Below are 23,703 nucleotides of genomic sequence, written 5' to 3'. Positions count from 1 at the left end.
GCCACATGTTCATGGGAACAGCAGCCTGGTGTGAAGGATCTCTTCTTCTCTAGCTGCAGACACCAGGAGGGCACAAGGATGCACCTCTCCCTGCAGCAGTGTCCTGTTGGTCTCTGTGTTTCCCCAGTGCCAACCAGCAGCAGCAGCAGCAGCAGTGGAACATCCCCACACAGCAGCAGCCCAGTCTCAATGCCTTCTTCTTCTCCTGGTCCTTTCCCTGGCCACTTCCAGAGAGCTCTGGTGAGAGAAAGCAGCCAGCAGCATGCACAGAGCAAATGATGCAGTCACAGTCTGCATCCACATCCTTACTGCTCCCTGGTGACCTCATTTTCTGGGTGTAGCTCAGAGTGCATAAACCACAAAAAAAAAAAAAAGGGATAGGGAAGGGAGGAGAAGAGATTGAGAAGAAGTTGCAGAAAAGCAGAAATAAACGCTGTAGTTTTGAAAAGGCTTGTGGAAAAACCCAGCTGGCTCATAGTCCTCACTTTTGTAACAGTAACATTGATCCTATTTCACCATCCCACAAGCACACACTCTTCTGATAGCTTTATTGTTTAAAAAAGACATGGAACCAGATAGGCTGCACAATGCCACTGCCTTCAACCACGTTTACCAGTTTACATTAGTAAGAATCTGGATTTTGGTGTTTTTCACAGATTAGTGTGCTGACAGGCTGAAAAATGATAGAAAGGGAGCTATTACCCTTCTCCCACATTGCTCATATTTAAGACATTGCTGAGCACATTAATTGCACGTTGTTCCCAATAGATCAAGCTGAACTTTCATTTCTGAAATCTGTTTTTACTCCCAAACTGTTCCACTATTTGTGGAGTTTGGCAGTGAGTTTTACTCCTGCTGTACTCACGAAGAATATCTGCATTACAAATCCCTGACAACAGCCTGCACATAACCCCAAAGAGAAGGCACCTGCTCAGGAAAGCTAGCCTGTCCTCTTGCAAGCTGCAGCTTCATCAGCTCACAGCAACAAGTCCTTCTGGGTGTGAAATCCATGGGGTGCTGCAGAAATGAGCATTTTTTTTTCTCCCTTTCGCTTCTTTCCATTTGGGGAGCCCCTGTTGTCCTCCCTGGCACCAGCAGCCCTCACAGGGTTTCATGTGTGAGCTTTTCACGGCACAGGGAGCACCACAGGCAGCTGGTGAGGGGCAACCCCACCCCTGCCCTTGCCTCTCCCGTGGCCAGAGTGGGGAAGCTCAGGCACTCACACAAGGTAAAGTGGGCGGTGGAGAGACAGAGGTGGCTGCACAGCCAGGCAGGGCACTCTAGTGAATCACACCTCATCCCTTCAGTGCCACAGGGAGTTTGGGCCTTCTACACCATGGAGACAGCAGGACACTGCCCTGGACAGGGTTAGGCACATTCCTGAGTGGCACCAGTAGTAGGAAGCTGGCCTGGGGTTTCCTGAAGTTACTGCCTGGGTGTGCACTGTGTGGTCTAAAATCTACAATGTCCAGGCAAAGCTGGTGTTTGGCAAGTCTGGGGCATTTCCCAGGAAATAAATCACTGTCTGTAGTTGTTTTTAGTGCTGCTGTGATCAGAGTCCAAGCCTGTAAACATGCAAGGATACCAGAATTTGGAGTGTTAAAGTGTGCAACATGCCAGAAGTAATTGTTTTCCTTCTGCAGCCCGTTATATTCAGATGTTGAGGAAATGATTTAATATTTCTGAACATGTTGTGATTTCATCATTGGGTTCAGCAAGGGAAGTTTGAGAAGTCATGCAAATGAAGATAAACATTAAATATGCTCCTAGGACTTTATGTGGCACACTGAGTTTTTTCAATAACAGTGCTATACAGTGCATGCCAGCCCAGGGCACATCCATGTCTCCACATCCAGGCAAAAGTTGCAGTGGTAAGAGGGGCTGAAAAAGCTTAACCTATGTGTGATTTACAATAGGAAGAACCAGTCTCAAGAGGTGAAAAGAAAAAGGACTGAGGGGAAGAAGAGGAGCAGGCACTGATCTCCTCTCTGGTGACCAATAAGAGGACCAAAGAACAGCATGAAGCTGTGTCAGGGGAGGGCTCAGTAGGGTATCAGGAAAAGCTTCTTCACCCAGAGTGAAGCCATGGGTTTGTGCCCTGCTGCTCCTTCCCAGCTGCACTGGAGCATTCTGCTCCCCAGGCCAGTGTGAAGGAGGCAGAGCACTGAGAAAAAAAGCGCAGGTCTGCAGAATTTCACAGGCAGCATCACCTTCCCGGAGCGGAGAGGAGGAACACGCAGTTATCTCCTAAGCATGGGAAGTTTACACAAGAGATGTTTGGATACTTGAGCTGACTTTAACCAGCTGACTTTGTGAAACGCTCCTAAAATGTGAAGGAAAGCGGAGCTCACAGGGTGCTATTTCTCCAAACCTTTAGTCCTGAAACCCTTTTTCCTTGGGTGACACAGCAGGGCCCAACAGCAACAAAAAACTGACAACTCAGAGAGAATTCTTAAACTAAAAAAAAAAAAAGAAGAAAACCTGGCACAAGGAGTCTATATTTTTCTTAATGTTTATGTATTTTAAAATAAAAAATGATAGGCAGTGGATGCTGTATATTATGAGCCTTGTGAGTGATGAACACTTTTACACAAAATAAGGAGAAAAGAAAAAAGTCTAAAAATGTTTAAAAACCAGCCCTGCCTCCTGTGAAGTGTAAAGCAGAGACTACTTTAAAACAGCTTTTAAAGAAGAAAACCCAGGTCTGGAGATGTAGCACTGCCTAGAGAATAGTTAAGGTTAAGCAACACAACTTTGTTGATGAGAAGGCAGGTGAAAACAGCAGAACTGCAATCAAAATAGATTTTTAAATTCCACAGTGTAGCTGGTTTTCTAATAATGTACTTTGAAATTAACAAATGGGTGTAAAGCCAGCTATTGAGCTCTTTCAGCTGCCTTCAGTGTTGTTGAGGTCCAACTCAATCCCCTTTTAAGGAAGCATGGGCCACCTAAATATACTCCATGTAAAACACTTCAGTACTTATGTACATGCGATGCAGAGACTTCATCCAGCGCATTCCAGCGTCTGTTTTGGTTTGTGCCTTACCCACACACTTGGTGTGCTCTTCAATACAATTATAATATTTACTAAATAGGTCTGGCAAATAACTCTTAGTTTATAATCTGGTTTGTTTTCTGTAAATATTCGCCGAGGGAATCTGGCCGGTGATGACTGGCTTCGGCTGAGCGTCTGAATCACGCAGCACTGCTTCCAGTTGGAGGCTGCAGAGACCTGACAGCTCGAGTTGCGTTTCTGGGACAAACACAGACCTTTCCAAACCTCACTTGATTTCACCATCGTTCGTTTGTTTTCTGGTTGCATTCCTAGAGCTCTCTCAGTGCACCAGGCACTCTGTGCTCCCATGGGAGCCCTGGCAGCCATGGTACCCAGCTCGCCACTTGTCCCGTGTTGCTGTAAGAACTCATGGGTGTTTGTGCCTGCCCTGACCAGGTATGATCAGGGTAAGAGCTGTGGGGGCAGCCTGCCTTCCCCCTAACATGGCTTTCACCGTGTCTGAAGCCACCAGCAGATATTTGCTCTCTGGCTGGAGAAAAATCAGTTGAGGGCAGCCTGCGTGCAACCCACAAAACCCAGGCTAGACCCACAAAGGGAGAGTTCATCGTCTGATGTGGTTGATAGAAATGTTCCTCATAAGTCCAGAGGCAGATTTTCTTTACTCAGATAATTTCTTCATATCTTGTTTCCATTTTTGGGAATCTCAGAATTTCTCAAAGCTTCCTGTCAAGAGGAGGACCTGGCCCCCTCGGAGCAAATGGGAGCTTTGCCATTTACATCAGTGGGGTTTAAATGTCACCGCAAAGGCCGGGTGGTTCCCGTGGGACTGATTTCAAGCCAATATGCAGATCCCAGAGATCTTTGAGTCTGTGCAGCTTGGAGCATGCAATTAAATCAGTGCCCCCTCCACGTGCCTAAAACCAGAGCTCATCTGCATACTATGTAGCTGCTGTTGTGAGACTGGATCTATTCCTGTTATTCTTTCTATCTTTGTCCATATGTGCAGAAAGGTTGATTCTTATTTTCAACAAAAGTGACCTGTTCTCTACGACAAGTCCTCCCACACATGTGCGCCTCCTCCCTGTTTTTCTGCCTGCCTCCCGCACACTTCCTTTCTCCAGGCAATTTTAGGAGTGAAATGAAGTGCAAAGGTCAAAGTCTTTGCAGCGTGTAGCCATGCAGTCAATAAGGATGTAGAAAAGAGCAGCCCAGATTTGGCCCGAAGGGGATGTGGAGGATACGGCTCTTTGCTCCCGTGCGCAGCAGGATCAGCTGAGCAGAACACGGAACGTGGGGCATTTCCTGACACTCAACCACCTTGTTGTGATCAGGCAAAACTGCTACAGCCCAAACACTTGCAGCTTTTATTCTGCTCCTGCTGGCTACTCTGCTTTTCTTCATTAGGTCTGACAGCGTGCTGCTGAAGGGTTTATTTTTTTTTAAAAAGCAGTGTTGTGGTCCCCTACTAAAAGAGTGACTTTGCCCAATTTCCTGTTTATGCTGGAGCTGCGGCATCATGTGAGCACAGACAGTTGTAGATAGGCTGGCGACTGTTGCTGACCTCACACCACATGTTCAGTTAACAAGGTGAAACAGCAAAATTTGCTCTGTTTGTGTATAGAGTACTGAGAAAACTGCCAGTTCCAAGTAAAATAGAGGGAGAGGGACTCCCGATAGCCTGAGGCAGGGCACAATCTCCCGGCAGTTCTTTCTAGTCTTTAACTGCTTTGCACATCTGTATTCACATTGTGTTTGCAAGTGACAAGAAAGGGGATTAGCCTCAGCTCTGCTGCTTTCCTTAGCAAAGCAGGTTTGGAGCTCTTCCATAAAAGCTATTAGTTTAGCAAATTTGCTCAAAAGTTGTCCAAACTTCAGTCCCTATGGTATATACATTTTCCTGTACTTGTTTCCAAAAATGACTGAGTCCTGTGACTTAGCTAGATTCTGTTATCCAGCAGATGCATATATCCAGAATTTGTATTTTAGAACTGTATTTTGCTTCCATGTTTTCTTAAACAACATGGAAGCAAACTATTTTTCACTAAGATCTCAAGGATCCATGCAGTGTCTTCCAAAAATCCTTTAAGACTGTGCAAGACTTTTGGATTAAAGCCATTCTAAGAAATCAGAATTTACCTCTATTCAAGATGATACCTTATTACTGAAGTCAGTATTAAAGAATTTATTGTGAACAAGCCAGAGAGATCTTAAGAGTTTCCAGCTCATTTTATACAAGTACTTTCCATGTAACAGTGGAAATTCCTATTGGTCAACTTAAAGCTTCAGTGGCATTTTTTCTACTAACAGACAACAAAGTTTATTGTTAAATCCAGGATGACCTGTGTCAGTGTATTGAGTTTCTCCTTTCTCTCTGTTTTCAACTTGTTTCTGTAAAAAGCCCAATCCTGCATCCTGAGAAATCTGAATTTTATTTTTTTAACTGACCAGAGGAGTGGCACCAAGCCAGACCAGCAGTTTTCTGTCCATTGACCTCTGCCACCTTAAACAGGTAAAAAAGGGTTTCAGGTGCAGATTGTCTGAAGCCAAATGCACAGATGGGAGTGCATCCCTGTGGGTGTGTGGAGAAGCAGTCTGATTGTCAGGAACACAGTGTAACTTCAGAGACAGGTGTATCCTGTGACAGGTGAACAAATCACAACATATGGAGGCTGTAACCATCATGTACCAGTTGTCAAGTGCTTTAGGATTCAAAGGTGAAAAAAAGCACTCCAGAAACTTAAACTGCATTCAGGATGATAACAATGTCATTTTAAATACTACATATAAACATGCCGTGAGGGAATATGGAACTAAAACCCTTGGCTAGCTGGTGAGGCTGTAAACATCCTCAAGTAAAGAGTCCTGCCTGTAAGTCTTCACTGTCACAGAGCTTAAATGCTTGCAAAAATGTAGCACCAGTTAGAAGGTGTCATTTGAGGGGCAGCTTAAAGGAATTAATGTTTCACTGTGCCTGCCCTTGGGAAGGAAAAACGTCCTGGGGGAGTGGAGGGCTGTGGGTGGGAGGAGATCCTTAAATGGTGTTAATCACACCAATGCTGTCTTCTGCTCCTGGGACCTCTGCTCTGAGCTGTGACCTATTTTACATCCCCACTGAAAGTGAAAAAGACAGACAAAATGAAACAGAGGGTATGAGGATGCTCATGAGGGTGCTCACGCAGTGAGCCAAGTCCAGCCCTGGTGCCCCAGCACCTTGGTACCCCTGCCTGGCATCACTGCATGCAGTGACACTGCTGGGACAGGGTCTACCTGTCTGCCCAGGGCAGGTCCAAGGGCAGCTGGCCAGAATCAACATCCCTCCACCCAGGGCTTTTGTTCACCCATCGCAGGATGCTCTTGATGGGAGCTGGAGGTCCAGTGGAAGTGCTGGCAGCCCAGATGAAAGGTGGCTGTCCTGGGGCCAAGGCTGTTCCCAGACCTGTGCAGATCTCACACCACAGCTGGCTTTCTTTTCCTTAGCCTGATTTTTCACCACTTCTCCAGATCGCTTTGGGCACAGCTTTACAGTGATGCCGAGTCACAAAAATTCCAGTTGTTTCCTGAAAGAGAGTGAGACCATCTTTACAGTCTTGTTAGCCCCAGTGAACCACAGTCAAGTGCAGCTGGGGAGTTACTTCATTGTAACTCATCCAAGTGTCTGACTCCTTTCTCCCTCCCCAAAATGAAGTGGTTTCGCTATTGATTTTACTTTCAGACTTGTTTTCTTATTTTCTGCAAGTATTTTAAGAACTTCGAATTCCCAAGTTTTTGGGTCACTATGACTTTGACCCTCCATGCCTGAACAAACCCATTAGAGTTACAAAGAATCTTCATGTTTATTACATCGCAGTGACTCTGTTGCAGATGTGTGTATATGTAAAGCACCATTAATATTACGGATTAGGATGTATAGCAGGCAATGGGAATGTGTGTAGGTTAGCAGGCAGCATATGACTCGGGGATTTTTTTCTCCTTTTTTTAAATGTGTGTCATTTTTTCTTCACAAACCACAGGTTTCTTTATGTAAAGAAACAGAAACGAAACCTCTTTGCTTCTCCAGGATGTCATCTAAGGTGCTTTATTACAAACCTCTCATTACATTTAAAGTGCAGGAAATTTTTTGACTGGTGTTTCTAGTCAATTAACATAGCGGTATCACCTTGAAAGGAAGAAGGTGTTTCCCCTTGCACTACGCACCCATCACATCTCCTCCAAGAGCTCATGCTGATTCTTGAAACGAGATTCATTTAGAGTCATTCTGAAACCACTGTGGTCAAAGAGACAAGTGACTCAAAACTTACACGTAACAGATGGAAATACAGTGTTGGGCTGTAGCCTGTCCTGAGCTCATTGTGTGATCCTTTGCACATGACAAGCCAGACCTTTTGTGTGGAAAGTGGTTTTGTATGGAAACGCTGGTTAGCCCAGAGCTTTTTCCCAGCAGAGCTGAACCATAACCTTGAGAGAGCAGAGGTGCAGTGGACATGAGCAGGCAGGGGGAGGGAGAGCAGATGCCTTTCCAGCACTACTGGGTATGCCCCTCAACTTCCAGGCACTCAAGCAAAGGAAGATAAATGACTGCAAAAAATTTCTTCTTCTATTCTCTAGGTTAAATAGAATTACATGCCTGTGGAGGCAGAGGAAGGGCCTAAGGGAGGAGTATCCCTTTCTGAAATTGAGTATTTATTGATTTTTCTTTCCCAGTCATAAACCATGAGCTTCAGCCGCTCATTGCTGAAGACATTTGTGAGAGATGAGTGGAAAATAAGGGAGACAAAATCCAAGAGAAGCATTAAACCAGTGAGTGATGGGCAATGAGCTCATCTGCTCCCGGAGTGCCCTACAGGGACACAGTGGAAGGGACAAGCAGGCAGCCTTATCAGGGAGAGATTTATTATGCAGAGCTGATGGGTGCTACAGACAAACAGCCACAACTGAAACAGCAAAACCATCATTCCAACTGGGGGGCAGGCTGCGTGGTTTAAGAGGTCTTTTTCATCTCAGATTTCCGTGAGTGAGTAGATCAAGTGTTATTACTGAGCACTGCAGGCTGCTGGGGCATCAGCCCTTCTGCAAGGGTCTCACAGTCCGAGGAGCATGAGCTGCACAGACTGGCCCTTTGCTCTTGAAAGAGTGGCACACAGAGCTCCCAGCAGTGTCCTCATTGAACACAGGGATGTTTGCTGGGAGCAGGTCCTGACTCCTTGCCGGTGCACAGATCCCTCTTGCAGGGACAGAGCTCTGCAGCCCCGACAGCGCTCTGTGCAGGAAGGGAACCTCTGTTAACATATATGGTCTTCATGGGCTTAGAATCAGCTGCTTACAAACCTGTCTACATATGAATTTTAACTTCCTCTTTTGGGTCTTTTATAGGAAATGGTATAAAGTTCCGCTTAACTTCTTTTTTCCACAGGAATATGTTTAAAAACTGTTCTTTAAAAAAGACAAGTTGTGAAAACTTGTCTCAAGTGCTGGCACTCCCATGGGACTATCATCCTGCAGCTCTGCTAGTTCTTTTGTCCCAAGGGTGGTGGCTTCACATGTGGACCCACAGTGAGTGGCAGGAGGAGCTCTGTGCCCTGAAGCTCCCAGCACTCAACCAGCTGTGGTAGAGAAGCCATACCAAACCTTTCTCTGGTGGGATTTGCTGCTTTCCTCTCTCCAAGAGATTTTGCAGGATGAGAGAAGTCCCAAATAGTGAAGCCTTTTGCAGTCATCCCCATCACTGAGCTCTCGAACTCTTCTTTCAGTGCCAGAGCCTCTGCAGCAGGCCTGGGGACCAGCACATGTCCTGTGCCAGAAGCATGGCTGTGAGGCTACCAGGCAGGTGAGGAACCAGCACACAGCCACCCTTCTTTTTGCTTCCCCCTGCCATCCTCTTCGCTGCATTCTGTAAAATGAAGATTATCCTCATGGGGGAGTTGTAAGCATTAATATAGCTGGTCAAGAATTTCAAGTTTGCTGGTTGTTCTGTGTTTTGTTGTTAAAACACGAAAAAAATCAAAACCCACAGGGCAAATTACATTTCAAGCCAATTTACCTCACTGAGCTTGTGCGTCCTCTAATAAATTATTTAGATCTCAAATACTGGATCTGTTGTACAAACAAATGAGAACATGGTCCTCAGGCAGAAGGTAAGCGATGAAGGTCTTTGGCTGAACCTTTTCAGCTCTCATTCTGCCTTGTTCATTAGCCAGCTGTTTTTCAGCTCAGAATAGGTTTGCTCATGGCCTGTTTTGTCTGACATTGCTGAGGCAGATCAAACATTCACATGCAAGAGCAGCCCTCTAAGCCTCACACCACTCATTCAGCAGAAGCAGAGATGTCAGACTGTGGAAGGAGCAATCTCTTTCTTAGAAACCCTACTGAAATGGAAACAGAGCTGCTCCTCTTCCTTTCAGAAGTGGCTCTGGACTTCCCAAAGTCAAAAATTCAGGAGCAAGATGAAAACACTGATAGCTTGTGTTACACAAAGGAATGTGCTGGCAGCCAACCAATCCTGCTGCAAATTCTTTCTTTCTTTTGGCATTGAACTCTTTCACTTCAGAAGAGCAGATGAAAATTGTTCTAGATGGATGTTGGCTGTTGTCTTGATGATAGTTGAGTTTTTCTGATATAGCCTTCTCTCTAGTGCCCACAAAGCTTTGGAGGACATGTAAACTTCTAATCATCCTATCACTCCTTCATCAAGAAAATAATAATTTCAGGAGGCCCCCAAATGAATGTAATAGCTCAGATGTAATAGTCTGGATGCACAGAACTTTTTCATAGTGCAACTGAGGAGCCTGGGCTGAATCCCAGGAATCAGTACCTATTGAAATATAGGTTACTTCTCAGCCGTGGGAGCACAGTCTTTCATCCTTGAATTGATCCACATTCTCTTGGCAATTCGGCAGCGTGTGCAGCTCCAGACTAAATATTGTCACATATTATTGGCTCTAATGAACTGAAATAAATCCCTCCTCACCACAGCCCTGCCACTCTGGCCCTGCTGCCTGCTCAGGTGTCCTCAAAGCACTGCAGGGGCTCAAAGACTCTCTCTTAGCCTGGTCCCAAGACGCTCAGCAGACACGGGGACAGTCCTGTAACCAGGAAAGGAGGTGGCAGCCTTGTGCCTGGTAAATGGTAAAAAGGAAAGTACCGAGGATGTACAACTGTGTAAAACCCACCATGCTCTGCTGTGGGGCTGGGTGGGCACTGGAGAGGGGCTCGAGTGCCTGCCCTGGGGATAGGGACTGTGGGGCTCCAGGCACCCTCTGCACCAGGGTGTATGAGCTGCTGGGGCCCTGAGAGGTAAAAGCTGCTGCTGCTGTCTCATGTGGCCAAGGCTTGCCCCTGCTGGGCTCCCAGTGACCACACTGAGCTGCATCCCCTTTCCCTGGGGAAAGGAGGGATGTAGCAGATTGCAGGCAAATGCCAGGAAAATGAGGAGAGGATATTTGACTCAGAGATAAGAGCCTCCTGCTGAAAGGTGTGCCAGAACCAAAAGCCCTGCTTTGCCTATGCCATGGAGCAGGGTGAGTCCTGGGTACTGGCAATGGCAAACCTGTTCCCGTCCACTTGCAGGCATCCTGCAAGTGGCTCAAAACCCCTGTGCATTGTCACACAGCACTGTAGGATAAGCAAAACGGTTTTGCAGGCAACATTTTGTGGATAAAGGCACATATTGGGGAAAGTTTCGGAATGGAAATGAGTCTGGGAAGACAGTGATGGGACTGGATATGTCAAATGCAAGAGGAGGTGCAAAAGGTGGTCCTTCAACCCCACCCATGCAGGTAACTGCGTCGTGTCAGCAGCTGATGCCACTTTTTCCTTAGAAAGTGGAGGGCAGAGAAAGGAGCCCAGAAAGGTGAGATGCAAATGCACTGTGTGTGTGGATGCATTTTGATGGTACAATGAAGCTGATGTTAAGAGCAAGCACCCAGGGAAGAGCTGGGCCCATCCCCTCCCACCCTTCTACACCCTCCCTGGTGCTGGCCTGCCTGTGTCCAGCCAAAGCTGGGTGCTGGGGCACTGGGCTGGCAGCACTCCCCATTCCTCAGTGCTGGATGAGGCAGTGTGCCCTGGTGTTGCTCCCTCAGACAGATCTTTGGTGTCAGGCATGGAGCATCCCTGGCACAGGGCAGCAGGTGAGCTTGCCAGGTGGTTCCAGCAGACTCCCTGTTGTCTTGTTCTGTTGCTGCCCTGCCATGGCACCTAATTGCAAGAGGGATTGAGTGCTTAAATACCTGTGAAGGTCTGAGTGTGTAAATGTTGATTCACCTGCACTGCTGGCTCAGGCTGCCATCCCTCCAGTGCTTCTCCCTCCCCTCTGTTCCAGGTTCAGCAGTGCATTGGGCAGGTGTTTGCTCTGGTTCCTGCAGCTCACAGCGAGGTCCCACCATGAGCTTCAGAGCACATTAATGTTTGGGGCACTCCACGGTGGCTGTTGGCTTGTTGGAGCTTGTGATATCACCACAGGGCAGTTCCTCTGTCTCCCTCAACCCCCCACTCTCCTGCATGTTTCTACAGTCCCTGTGTCACCCCACAGGAGAAATCTACTTGTTTTTCAGCTGGCTGGGGGCTGTCTGGGCCCCACCACAAGCTCGGGGAAGGTGCTGAGGGCCACCCTGTGGGAGATGCAGTGGGGTCCCACCCTTCCCAAGGGCAGGGCAGATTTGGGGCAGCTATCTGGCATTGTTTCCCCTCAGCCTTGTTTTCACGGCTGCTCAGCTGTGATAGCCACTGTTTTCTCACACAGACTCAGCCCTGCTCTCCTCTGCTGTCATGAGCCACTCTGACCAGGCAACTCTCCATCTGCAGTCTCACAGCGCCAGCCTGATGATAAACCTGATCAAATTGTGTATCCACAGGGAAACAGGCTAGCAGGCAGCTTCTCCAGCAGTTTTTATAGAATTTGGCAAGGGCAAAGCTCCTAATGTCTTACTTTGGCTTTTCTCTGTGGTACAGAGCTCAGGATTGATTTCTTCTGGCCCTCAGAGTAGGTGTGTTGGTGACAGCTATAATCAACACAGAGGTGCTTATACTGTTGATGAACAAAAACAGCTGCTGTGGGGAAAAAAGGGGAAAGTATATTATTTTATTCCTAGAAACTTGCATATGGCTTTATAGAGTGATGCTGCATCTGTTGGCTGATGCTGCCAGGATTTCATTTAAGCCTGTATGGGACTCATACCTTCAGTCACAAGGGTCAGAAAACATCACTGCATGCCAGATTTGTTTTAGGTTGACAGTGCTTGTGTAAATAATCATCCTTTTGCAAGGTGCTGAAGTTTTCTGTTTAATTTTTAGCACTACAGCTCCCTTAGGGTCTGTTGTGGGCTTTCAGAAGTAATTGGAAGCTCATTAACAGCTTTGCAATAGGAGGTAAGCTGCACAGGGTATCTGGAGCCCTTGGTTTTGCTGGACAAAAGGCGCTTGTTTCCAGGTATGTGCAGTTCTAGGTATTTTCATTTTACAAAGAAAAATGTGTTATCTCTTCTGTGGACAAGGCGTTCACGTATTGGATCATTTTGATTGCATCATGTTGGCAGGGTGAGGGGAAGGGAGAATCTTGCTCATCTTGACCTCCACAGGACAATCCTCTGCCTCTTTTCCTGTCTCAAATGCAAGCTGATAGCAAGTGCATCAAATAAAAATCCCAATTTGGCCAATTTATCAAAACAACTATAAAACCTGAAACAAAATAAGCATGGAGCAAAAGTCCTGTGAGGAGCAGCTGAGGGAGCTAAGGTTGTTCAACCTGGAGAAGAGAGGGCTGCTTACTGATTAATATTACAATTACATCTTATTACTCCAGAACTAGCTGAAAGGAGGCTGTGGCTAGGTGGGGGTCGGGCTCTTCTCCCAATTAATGAGCAACAGGATAAGAGGAAACAGCCCTCACCATCCCTCAAAGTCTTCAAAAAATACGCATATGTGGTGTTTAGGGACATGGTTTAGTGATGGGCTTGTCAGTGCTGGGTTGCTGACTGGTTTCAGTGAGCTGAGAGCCCTTTTCAAAGCCTGCTGATTCTGTGCGGGGCTAGCTGCTGTGTTTCATGACTCTGCGTGTGGCTGGCTGCTGTTCCATGACTCTGTGTGGCTGGTTGGTGTGTTTCGTGACTCTGTGTGTGGCTGGTTGGTGTGTTTCGTGACTCTGTGTGTGGCTGGTTGGTGTGTTTCATGACTCTGTGTGTGGCTGGTTGGTGTGTTTCATGACTCTGTGTGTGGCTGGTTGGTGTGTTTCATGATTCCATGTGTGGCTGGTTGGTGTGTTTCATGACTCTGTGTGTGGCTGGTTGGTGTGTTTCATGATTCCATGTGTGGCTGGTTGGTGTGTTCCATGACTCTGTGTGTGGCTGGCTGCTGTGTTCCATACTCCACATGTGCTGGCTGCCGTGCTCCGTGCTGAGCTGCTGTCTGTCCCGCAGGCGTGGCGGAAGCGCTGGTTCGTGCTGCGCAGGGGCCGCATGAGCGGGAACCCCGACGTGCTGGAGTACTACAGGAACAACCACTCCAAAAAGCCCATCCGCATCATCGACCTCAATGAGTGCGAGGTGCTGAAGCACTCGGGGCCCAACTTCATCAAGAAGGAATTTCAGAACAACTTTGTCTTCATTGTGAGAACCACCTACCGCACCTTCTACCTGGTAGCCAAGACTGAGGAGGAGATGCAGATCTGGGTGCACAATATCAGCCAGATCTGTAACTTTGGACACCTAGAAGATGGCACAGGTAGGATCACGCTCGTGCTGGGGGCTGGGAGAATGCCCAGGGGTGACAGGAGGCATGGACCTTGCTGTCAGTCTAGGCTGGGCTGGGCTGGGCAGGTGGAACAGGACTGTGGTTCCTAGAGCTCCACACAGCACTGAGATGCTGCTAAACCCTGATCTGAAAGTTCTCAGGGACTTCACTGCTGCTGGGCAGAAATACTCCCTGACTGCTTGGTCTCACTTTCATGAAGCAATTCCTGCTAGAGCAAACAGCAGGTCCTTAATAAGAAAAGGTGCTGTGTATGGGAAAAGCTGACTGAGTGTTATCTTCTGGGGCTGTTTATTTCATTACATGTCCTATATTTATTTAGTTTGGCTTAATGTAAGACACCTGTTCCAGGAAAGCATCCTGCAAAACTTCCATTTTCTCAGGCTTTGCTGGACGTGGAATGTGCACTGACTTGGGTTTATAAGCATGTACATAAATCAGTGACAGAACTACTAAGCTGCCTTAGTCTGTTAATAAGAGAAAATAAAGAAAAGGCAGAGGACAGGAGAATGTTCAAAGTGTGTGTCTAGACTTTAAAGATGATCCTGCCAGTGAAGCATAAAGGCAGCTCTTTTGCCAGGCCCTACACTTGTATATATTCAGCAGAGTGAATTTCTTGAAAAGCTGCCAAGAATTAACCACTCCAAAATGGATGTAGCCAGTAATTAAAGTTGGGACCTGTATCATCATTAACTTGCCTTTTAAATGAGACAATCGGGCTCAGATAACAGCAATCTGTCTCTCCCCGGACAGTTCCAGGGGGCAGATACAGCAGCAATTCGAGAGTTTCAGAGGAAATGAGTCAGAATGAAGCTTTTCAATGTGATAAAAGGCAGTGCAAGAATAGAAGAGGGTGGCCATGGAGGGACACGACCCCTAGGGCAGTAATATGTTTGGGGGTATCATAGTGTGGCCAGGCAGCTTATCCTTGCATGGTCTTTGTGCTGCTGCACTCAGAGTGCTGCTGGTGTCTGCAGGTGCTGTGTGGCCACACCATTACCCAGCAACTTGAAAGGAAACAAAAGGTTTTGTTTTAATCTATCATGGTTCATGTCATTGCTTAGCCTTCTTTTGAGTAGTGTCTTCTGAGGGAAATGGGAGTGGCAAGAATACTGCAGTGGTCCTGTTGCAAATGTGATGTCTTCTTTTCCCATTCACTTCAGAAACTGCCATGAAAACTTGCTGACAGATTTTTATGTGTCAGTACAAGCTGCCCATGAATACAAATTTACAAGTAGGGCTGGTAACTTGGAGGGATTTGAGTCTACAGCCCTTTCGAGCTTGGATGTAATTAGGGATATTCAGTAACCACCTTCCCAGTGTTCTGCCCTCGTTGACCCTGAGTTGCTGCTCTTGGATTGTTATTTCTGGTGCAGGATTATTTTAGATATAGTTTTTCCAGTTACTCTGAAATTAAAGTAAACCCTTCCATGCAAAACAGAATAGAGAAAAATAATTTTTGTCTCTTAAATGTGTAGGCAGCGTCCTGGCACTGTTTGAGGATGTGCATAGGGGATGTGGTCTGTTGCAGAGGAGCTAGGACAGTGGCTGTCCCAGATAGATGCATTAATACTGGGAAATGCCTGCTCTGTTTTGCTGGTGCAGAGCACTATTGCTTGTAAGACTTGCACATGGACAGTACTCAGAGCATTACACATTGGTGTTTCTCTCCCAGCAGAGACTGCCAGTGTGGGCACTGATGGATGAGAAATGACAGCTCTTGCAGCAGCAGTTGGGAAAGCTGACACTCCAGCTTTCCAAGGCGGATATTACCCCCCAAGAAGTTCAGCAGTGCAGAGCATTTGCCTTGGTTCAGTACAAAGTCTGGCACCTGAACTTGCAGCCCCCATCAAGGATGACGTGAGCTAAGCCTCCAGACAGGCACTTACTGTGCCTCTAATGCCAAATAGCTCCTAAGAGCTTCTATTTATCCTGCAGCTCCTGCCGGTGAGCTCAGGTCTGGGGTGCATCCAGGTCAGGCTGCCAAGCATATCCAGATCCCCTGATTTAACTCTGCACAGCTCCACAAGTTGCACATCACATTTCAAACAGTTGCTAATTGCTTCAGCTTTTCAGGATCACCTAAATCCTCCAACAGCCTGTAGGTTTAAACAAATTACCCTTAAAATTAACATTAGAAAAGCCCTATGAAATGCCACATGCTTTTTTTACTTGAATGCAACTGTTCAAAAAAAATACGAGTCCCTGATATGAGTCATATCAGTCTTAATCTGTGCATCGCTGAAAATTTGCTGTGAATCTGAGGCCAAAACACAATCTGCTGCTTTCTCTGCTTAATACACAAAGTGCAGCCACAGGTTTGCGCAGTGACTCAGCTTTAAATGCTGTCCTGTTGTTCCCAGTCAGTCCCTTCCAGTAGCAAAGAAGCTGGATGAGCAGCCAGGTCCCCACACCAGAAGTGTTGTCAGCCAGATGCAGAGAGGTTACAAAAGCTGTGGCTCCTGGAGCACAGCTCTGTAGTCAACAGGAGAGGGGACAGCTGAGAGGCAGAGATGACATGCCAGCTCCAGGCAGATGTCAGGAAGCACCTGGGAGGGCGGCTGTCAGAAAGGACTTGCCAGCAGCACTCACACACTGCTGCCACAAGAAACTGCTGCTGGCTGTGCTGGAGGTGACAGGGGAACTGGCATCTTTGGGGAGTCAGCTGGAGGAGAGAGGAAGAGGCCTTGCTCCCAGTTTTCCTACCACATCTATGCAAAAACTTGCTTCCATCTTTGGTGGAGTGCCCCAAGAGAGCCATCATTCCCCAGCCCCATGGGACCCATGGCCATGCAGGGGATTGAGAGGATGCCTGGCCCAAGTGTCTGGGGCAAGGGAGGGGATGAAATGGGGTGGCTGTGGGACATCAGGGGCACAGTTTATCCCATGTGCAAGCTGAAGCCATGACTAATTGACACAATCCAAGGTGACAGCTTTTCATTGGAGAAACTAGTGGGAAGGTTGTTTAACCCATTTGACTAGGAAGCCTTACTGTTAGTATTTCTACCTCCTTGGTATGTCAGTGCAGCCTTGAGGATGGCTGATGTGAGCAGAACACATCTATTCCACCGTGTCCCTGCACTGCTGTTACACCATAACAGTTCTTGGGGAGTGGGCTGGGGTCTGCAGCAGGAGGGAAAAGCCCTCTGTTTCTCCAAGCAATGGCCCTTCATTGATGGGAGAAGTCACTGTGGAAGATGCTCTGCAGCCTCTGTGGTGACTTTCCCCATGATTGCAGCGCAGAAATCTTTTGGGTTAGTACCCACCAAAGCAGTTATTTTGGCAGCTGAGGCCTCCTGCTGTCTCTCTGGCAAAGGAGAGGGCAGGCACCAAACCTATTCTCTGCTTTCTCACTGTTGAAAGTAGCCATGCATAATTTATTCTGCCAGCTGCTGTCGTGGTACAGTTTTAATGCACATGATTCAGTTACCAGCAGAGCTGGCAGGGACAGGGACAGTCTGTGAAGAGCTGGCTGCAGGTCCCTGAGCCCCTGAAGGTTAGGAAAGGGCAGGTCTGTGCTGTCCCCATCCCTCCCTCCTGCTCACAGCCGTTGCCATGTGGTCTGCAGCTCACAGCCTTTCCTGATGGGATAATCCATGGCTAAACCCTGTGAGTACCAGATGGAGTACAGGCCTGTTCGTTCTCTGTGTTAATAACCCAGAATGTCATTAATATCTTTCTTATGTATTGTGGCAGTTTTAGTTGTTGGTTTGTTGGTTTTTTTTAAATGTAGTCAGATGGTGAAGTGAACATGCTTTTCTGAGATCCCTAGGGAGTTAGCCCAGTGTATATTTGATCATTGTCAGCTTGCAAGACAGCTCTCCGAGTCCAAGATTTGAAAGCAGAGTTACTGTCTGAGCCAGCACGATGAACAAAAGTTCTTTCTCAGATGGGAAGGCTGCAGCCCTCAGCTCTGCTTTGCAAATGTGAAAACCTGTGAAAGCCATTCCTTCCACATGCTCACTGCTGAAACCCTGCTGCTATAAGCACCTGCTCAAAATTAAAGCAAATCCTTTGCTTAAACTTGGATTTAAGCATGTTCTTATATGCATCGCTGACCCAAGGCCCACCACTGCCCTAGAGCTCTGACGCTAATGGGGGCAAGCAGCAGAGTCAGTACTGTTGGATGGGAAGGAACGAGGCAGCTCCCTCCCAAGTTCAGAGAATGAGGTGTGGGACAGTGCAGGAAGGGCAGATCAGTTGTTTTATTCAGGGGTTAGTTCCCAGCATTTTCCATCAAGTTCTGGGTATCAGCATTAGAGAAATCTGCCATCTTGCTGTACTTTGAAGGCATGTTTATTCTTGGTGTGGTTTTATCAGCTGTTGCTGGTTTCTCGTGTTGGCTGAGACACTGCCTGAGTCAAAGCTGCAAAACCTTTCTTTGAAATGAAAAACCACAGAGCAAAAACAAAGAGGTGGACACCCACTGCCGAGCTCTGCAGGTGTCAGGGACCCAGAGAGCACTGCCCCATCCCCACACAGCTCCAGAGAGGGAACTGCCATGCAGCACCTGAAACTTCATTGGAAAAATCAATATGCTCTAACTGAGGACTTGTGCTCTTTTTGCCACTGTTTGAGCTTGCTGCCAGGAGCAGATGCTTTTGGGGAGCTGCTCTGTAAAGACACTCCTCCCACTCCACAGCTGCCCATTGTGGGAGCTCCAACTTGCCCTTGATTTTTTTGAGTTGAAATGCCCCAAAAGCTGTGTTTAGTTTGACTCTGTGTGGCTCAGCCATCACTCCTTCTTCCCTTCTGCCTAGCTCTCTAGCAGGGACAGAGGTTGGTAGAGGAACAGAACCAGACTTGCCTCAGCTGCAAGGCAGTGCTCAGGCCAGAGGAGTCTGAGTGCCACAAGCTGCCACCAAAGGGTGGGAACAACCTTGGTGGTGTGAGCAGGCAGCCAGCTCTGGGCCAGCCCCCAGCCTGCAGCCCAGACCCACTCCTGTCCCACTGCCATCCCATTCTGTGCTGGGGACATTGCAGCATCACACCCAGTGAAGTCAAACTCTGTTTGAGAAACAACAGTCAGACTCTGTTTTGTCACTGAGCAGAGGCTCCCCCGTGCCTTGTGGCCACCAGAGAAGAAGTGTCACTTTTCTCAGCAGAGCCAAGAAACCTCCAGCTGGGCGGTAACAGCCACACCACAGCTCTTGTGGTTTGATGTCCAGCCCAGAGAGGCATATAAAGCTTGCAGACAAGTTCAGAGCTTGTCTGGCTACTCCATGAGCTGCAAAGCTCATTTTTGTCCACTGAGATCTAGAAGGTGGGAAGAAATCAATCCCTTTCCTTGTCACCATTAATTTGAAGTGTTGGAAATGAATAATTAATTCTTTGCATTAGATACTAAGAAAATACTTGATAAAACAGGCTGGGGTTGTGCCTCAGCTCTTTCTTCATCAGAGTTTGCTCTTCATTGCTGGCTACAGGAGGGATGCCTCGGCCCTGCAGGAGTGGGGGACCCCAGAACATGGGGGTCTGCACCTCCTGCAGGTGGAGGATTCTGACAGCCTGGGCAGGGGAGCAAAATCAGGCTCCCCTCTCCCCAGAAGCAGTGTTTGCCTTGACTCACTGCCGCTCTGGGGTAAAACAGCCCTGGCGCTAAGGCAAAGTGGTGACAGCAGGGACAGGCAGAGGGCCAGGGCGAGCCAGAGCCATCCCTCAGCCAGGCCATCCGTTGCCATTGCAGGTTCTGTGGAGAGCCTGTCTCACACCACCTCGTCCCCACAGCCCTCGCCAGCCGCCTCCACCCACGCCTCCCGCATCGCCGACCCTTCCTTCTCTGTCGAACACGCTGCTGCCGACGCTGCCGCCGAGGAGACCCCCAGCGAGTCCGAGTCAGTCTTCCTCCCCGACTACCTCTTCCTTTCCAACTGCGAGTCAGGCAAGCTCAGCCACACCAGGTGAGTCTGGGATGTGCCAGATGTGTGGGGCTGGAGCCATTCTCTGCCTGCTCGGGGATGAAACTGGGGCATGCAGCCCCAGGGAGCCCTGCCACTCAGGGCTGGCTCCCGAGCACAACAGGGGACCACCAGCCTAATCCAATTTACAGGGTGCTTTTCATAGCACAGATTAGTGGTTGAGCATCATATGTTGGTCCTGTCCCTTTCCAGGGTGGGTGGCTCACACACAGCCTCCCTGCAGACATCTGCTGCTGTTGCCCAAGGTGCTCCACAAACTGCCCCAGCCTCCAGTCCAGCTCAGAGGGAAGGGACTTTTCCCAAACTGTGGGGTTTGGGTTTTTGCTTGCTGTGTTCTTACAGCCAGGAGAAAAGGAAAGCCCAGGTCCTGACCTCTCTCTCCTTGCAGGTGTGACAGCTGGTCAAATTCAGACAGATCTCTGGAGCAAACGTCATCAGACGATGTTTTTGTTGACTCCTTGCAATCCCAGCCCTCCTTATACCTTGTACAGCCAACCAGTGCTGGCACCGTGCACCAGGATGGAGCCCCATTGGCAAATCCCAGCATCGTGTCCAGGACCATAGACATTAGTGGGCCATCCAGTGACTTTTCCTCCTCTTCTCCACTGCTGGGGACGCCGCTGACACCAACGTTTCAGATGGACAAGAGCCAAAACGCGCTGCCCTACGGTGTGACACAGCTGGACGTGCTGTCCAACACGCCCCCGCCGCGGCCACCCAAGCCAACCCACTTCTCGGACAGGAGAGGGGACGAGGTGGGCAGTGGGGCCCTCCAGAATGGGCACGCTGGGATCTGCCGTGCTCAGGTCACCCTGGTGCCCAGGAGGATCTCCTTGTCCAGCTTAGACAACGTGAGGAACTGGAAAGGTGAGTGCACTTCTGAGAGCCAGCAAAGCAGGACCAGTGTGAGGGATGGAGCTGCCCACACGCACAGAGTGGTTTTGACTTCCAGTTGTGCCTCTGTGTCCTCCCCTCTGTGAAATCATACACCACCCACAGCAACACAAAACGCTTATTTCAGATGAATTAGCAAGCAGGATTCATGTCTGTCCCTCAGGTTAAGCTCCTGCTCTGTAGAAGCCTCTTGGTGTGTGTACACATGGGCAGCAATTTGGCTCTGATCCCTTAAGATGCCTCATGACTTGCTAGTTTTCCATGTCCCCTCCCTCCTCAGAATAGAAAGGAGTAGAAAAAGCAAAATGGAAAGTCAGCCACTGAAGTGGGCAATGCCAAGCTCTGTTTATACAGGTGGAAGTGTGGGCTTGCACATGGGAGATGCCTCTGGTGCTGTGCTGCTTCACTACACCCAGTCTGTTCCCTGAGATCTGCGTGTCTTTTCACAGCTTAGAGTAAAGACCAGGAAGTCAGGGAGACGCTGGGGATGGGATGTAATCCTGGTTGAACCAGGGACTCTGCGTGTCCTTGAATAAATCCCACTCTGTCCTTGCACTTCAGTCAGGGCAGTCTGAAAACCTGCTGCTACAGAGCAAGGCGAGGCTGCAAAGCAAACTGCTCTGAGCTGAGCTGGCTTTTCCACTTGCTCCTGAAACACCATCATCACTAACAAAAGTAACAGGCAAAACCCAGAACGTCATGGTGTCAAAAACCAGCATATGCAGGATGAGAAAGCTTTATTACATGGAGCCACAGAACAGAGGGAGGCAGCCAGAATACCTGGCTGGAAATCACCAAGTATATTGCAGTGATGTGAAAACCTTAATTTTTGATGAGGAAAAAATGTAGATATTTAAGGACAAGCATCATTTAGACTCCTGCAGTTTGAATGACCAGACAATGTGTGGGGCTGTTAGATCTTGCTCTTAGTGCTCAGAAGCTAAAGCAAGGAGATCTCTGCTTAGCCTCTTTATCAGTGTACAGACAATTCTTGGAAGGTTTCTGGAGAAACACCCATCAGTGGAATTGCTGTTCTGAATTATTAGCTACATTTGTTTTTTCTCTGAAAGTTGCTGCTCTTGCTTCTGCATGTGTGCTGCTCCAATACCATTGGTTCATGTTCCTCCAACCCAATTTACACCAAAATGTTTCTAAGGGGATTAGGTGGCCAAATGTCATGTTGTGCTGCTGTGCTGCAGGGTTGTCTCTGCCTGACGGGGGCAGCAATGAATTAGTAAGTGCTGCCACTTTTTCTTACCCTGAGTGCAGCTGAAACTATTTGGAGGGTTAAACTCTGAATTCAAATGTGTTTAACAAGAAAGATCAGAAAAAGAAACAGGGAGCAAGCAGCTGTTCCTCGCCAGCTTCCCCTGTGAGTCCACTCAAATTATTAACTTAATATTTTGCCCTTGCAAACCTGCAAAAGGTGCACAGATGTACTTAGCCCAGTGCAAAGGCAGCGTGTGCTGGTGGAAGTGCCATGAAGGGGGATGAGCCATAAGGCACCTGTAACCTGGAATCTGCCACAGCCTTGTGCCTCAGTGTCTTTTTGCCAAGATAATAAATAAATGTAGCTGTCCCAGGACAGTGACTGTGTCTATCTGAATATGTATCTGCACTAACAGAATTGCTTTGTTCTTGTTTGGCCTTTTTTACTGGTACCACCAAAAATGCCCCCAGTTGCAGTACTGACATCTCCACCTTAAGAGCAGGGAATGGATTAACATGGTTGCAGGGGTTTAAGGCATTCCCATAGAAAAGCCATTTTCTGCACAGAAAATCCCTTTTCAGAAAAGGATGGTGGTTGTAAGCTTCTCCCACAGCTGATCTTCTATGCTCTGAATGCTGGATTTTAGGGCTTCTTGGCTTGGAAAATAAAATTGACCTACACCAAGACAAAGGCACACCTGCACAAGGAGACATGGAGACTGGTGTTTGTGTCTCTGGCTGTTCATTCCCCATCAGCTTGAGCCACTTGCACCACATCAGCACTTCTGGGTGACAAAGCAAAGAATTTTTCCCCTACCATTAAGTTCCCCCACGCACCACTTTCTGTACAATAACAATTGCTTCCCTGGCACCTTAAAAGGCTCCTAAATAAATTTCCAAGAAATAAATGAAATAATATTCTCTATAATAGCCCCTTTTCATATAATTTCCCCAATTTGACAGATGGGAAAACAGAGAATGACTAGAGCAGAGGAGCTGCATTTAAATTTTTGCTTGCTTGCTCCCACACCAGTCTTTCTCCCCAACTGCTTGTATTACAGAAAGCATAAGTTACAGCTGGATTATACATGAACATGTTCCTTGGTTTCATCATACTTAAAATAGATGTAATCACTCTTGAAATGCTACTGAGTTGGATCTGGTCTTAAGTGTCATTGGATTTCCTCATTTAGGAGTTATGGAATCTTTATAAACTTTAATTATTTTAGAGCCATATGTTTTACTCCAGAATTATCTCTGTAAGGTTATCCCACTTTTAATCACTTTTTTTCCTTGCAGCAGACATGGAAGGCAGTTCCTTAAGAAGTCGAGATAAGAGGCTTAGCTTGAATTTGGTAAGTACTCTGCTTGCACAAATTTAAAACACTGGCACATGAACTTCGTAGTGAATCATTTCACATCTTGATGTTCAATCATTCCTCTGATCAGCAGAAGAATTTAAAAAATGGACAAAGTGCCTGGCTTTGGGCAACTTCTCTGCTGCTGCTTTTTGGCTTCAGGGAGTCTTTGAGAAAAGAGGGAGGGGGAGGCCACAATCCTGAGCACCCTGTTTTTAAAGCAGATGAAGCTGGGTCTATTATGGAAAAGGTTACCAGTAGCCTCAAGATTTAAACTGTTGACCAAGAGCACCAGAGAAAATGGCTTATCCTTTGGAAAGGGGGCCTAAGGAAGCCTGTCACTTCATGGTCCTGAGGGATATCTCTTCTTTAGGACATGGGAAAGTGATTGCTCTCAAAGTGCCTGTGACTGAGGGCTCTGTCAGTCCACAGCTTCCTGCCTCAGCCTTTGACAGACATGATTCTGTGTACTCCATCTCACATCACAGAGCCAGTCTTCTGCCTGGTGCTGGATACTGTCTTCTGTGAGAGATCCTTTGCTGGTGGTGGGCAACTTATATTTTGCTCC

General features: G+C 47.7%; 1 protein-coding gene across 2 annotated transcripts in view; it reads left to right on the top strand.

Moving 5' to 3' along the window:
- The window catches only part of GAB3 (GRB2 associated binding protein 3), a 62,356-nt gene that overhangs the window by 28,428 nt on the left and 10,225 nt on the right, over positions 1–23,703 (top strand). Inside the window, exons 2-5 of one of the 2 annotated variants that reach the window (XM_085060414.1) lie at positions 13,426–13,729; positions 19,443–19,656; positions 20,063–20,541; positions 23,077–23,132. In XM_085060414.1, coding sequence (XP_084916540.1) covers positions 13,426–13,729; positions 19,443–19,656; positions 20,063–20,541; positions 23,077–23,132 — 1,053 coding nt within the window. The remainder of the gene's footprint in view (positions 1–13,425; positions 13,730–19,442; positions 19,657–20,062; positions 20,542–23,076; positions 23,133–23,703) is intronic. The other variant, XM_085060415.1, reaches the window with a different exon arrangement.

The sequence above is a fragment of the Lichenostomus cassidix genome, chromosome 4A, assembly GCF_008360975.1.
Source record: "Lichenostomus cassidix isolate B80296 chromosome 4A, HeHo_3.0, whole genome shotgun sequence".
NCBI lineage: Eukaryota > Metazoa > Chordata > Aves > Passeriformes > Meliphagidae > Lichenostomus > Lichenostomus cassidix.
This window is presented reverse-complemented; position numbering and strand designations above follow the sequence as displayed.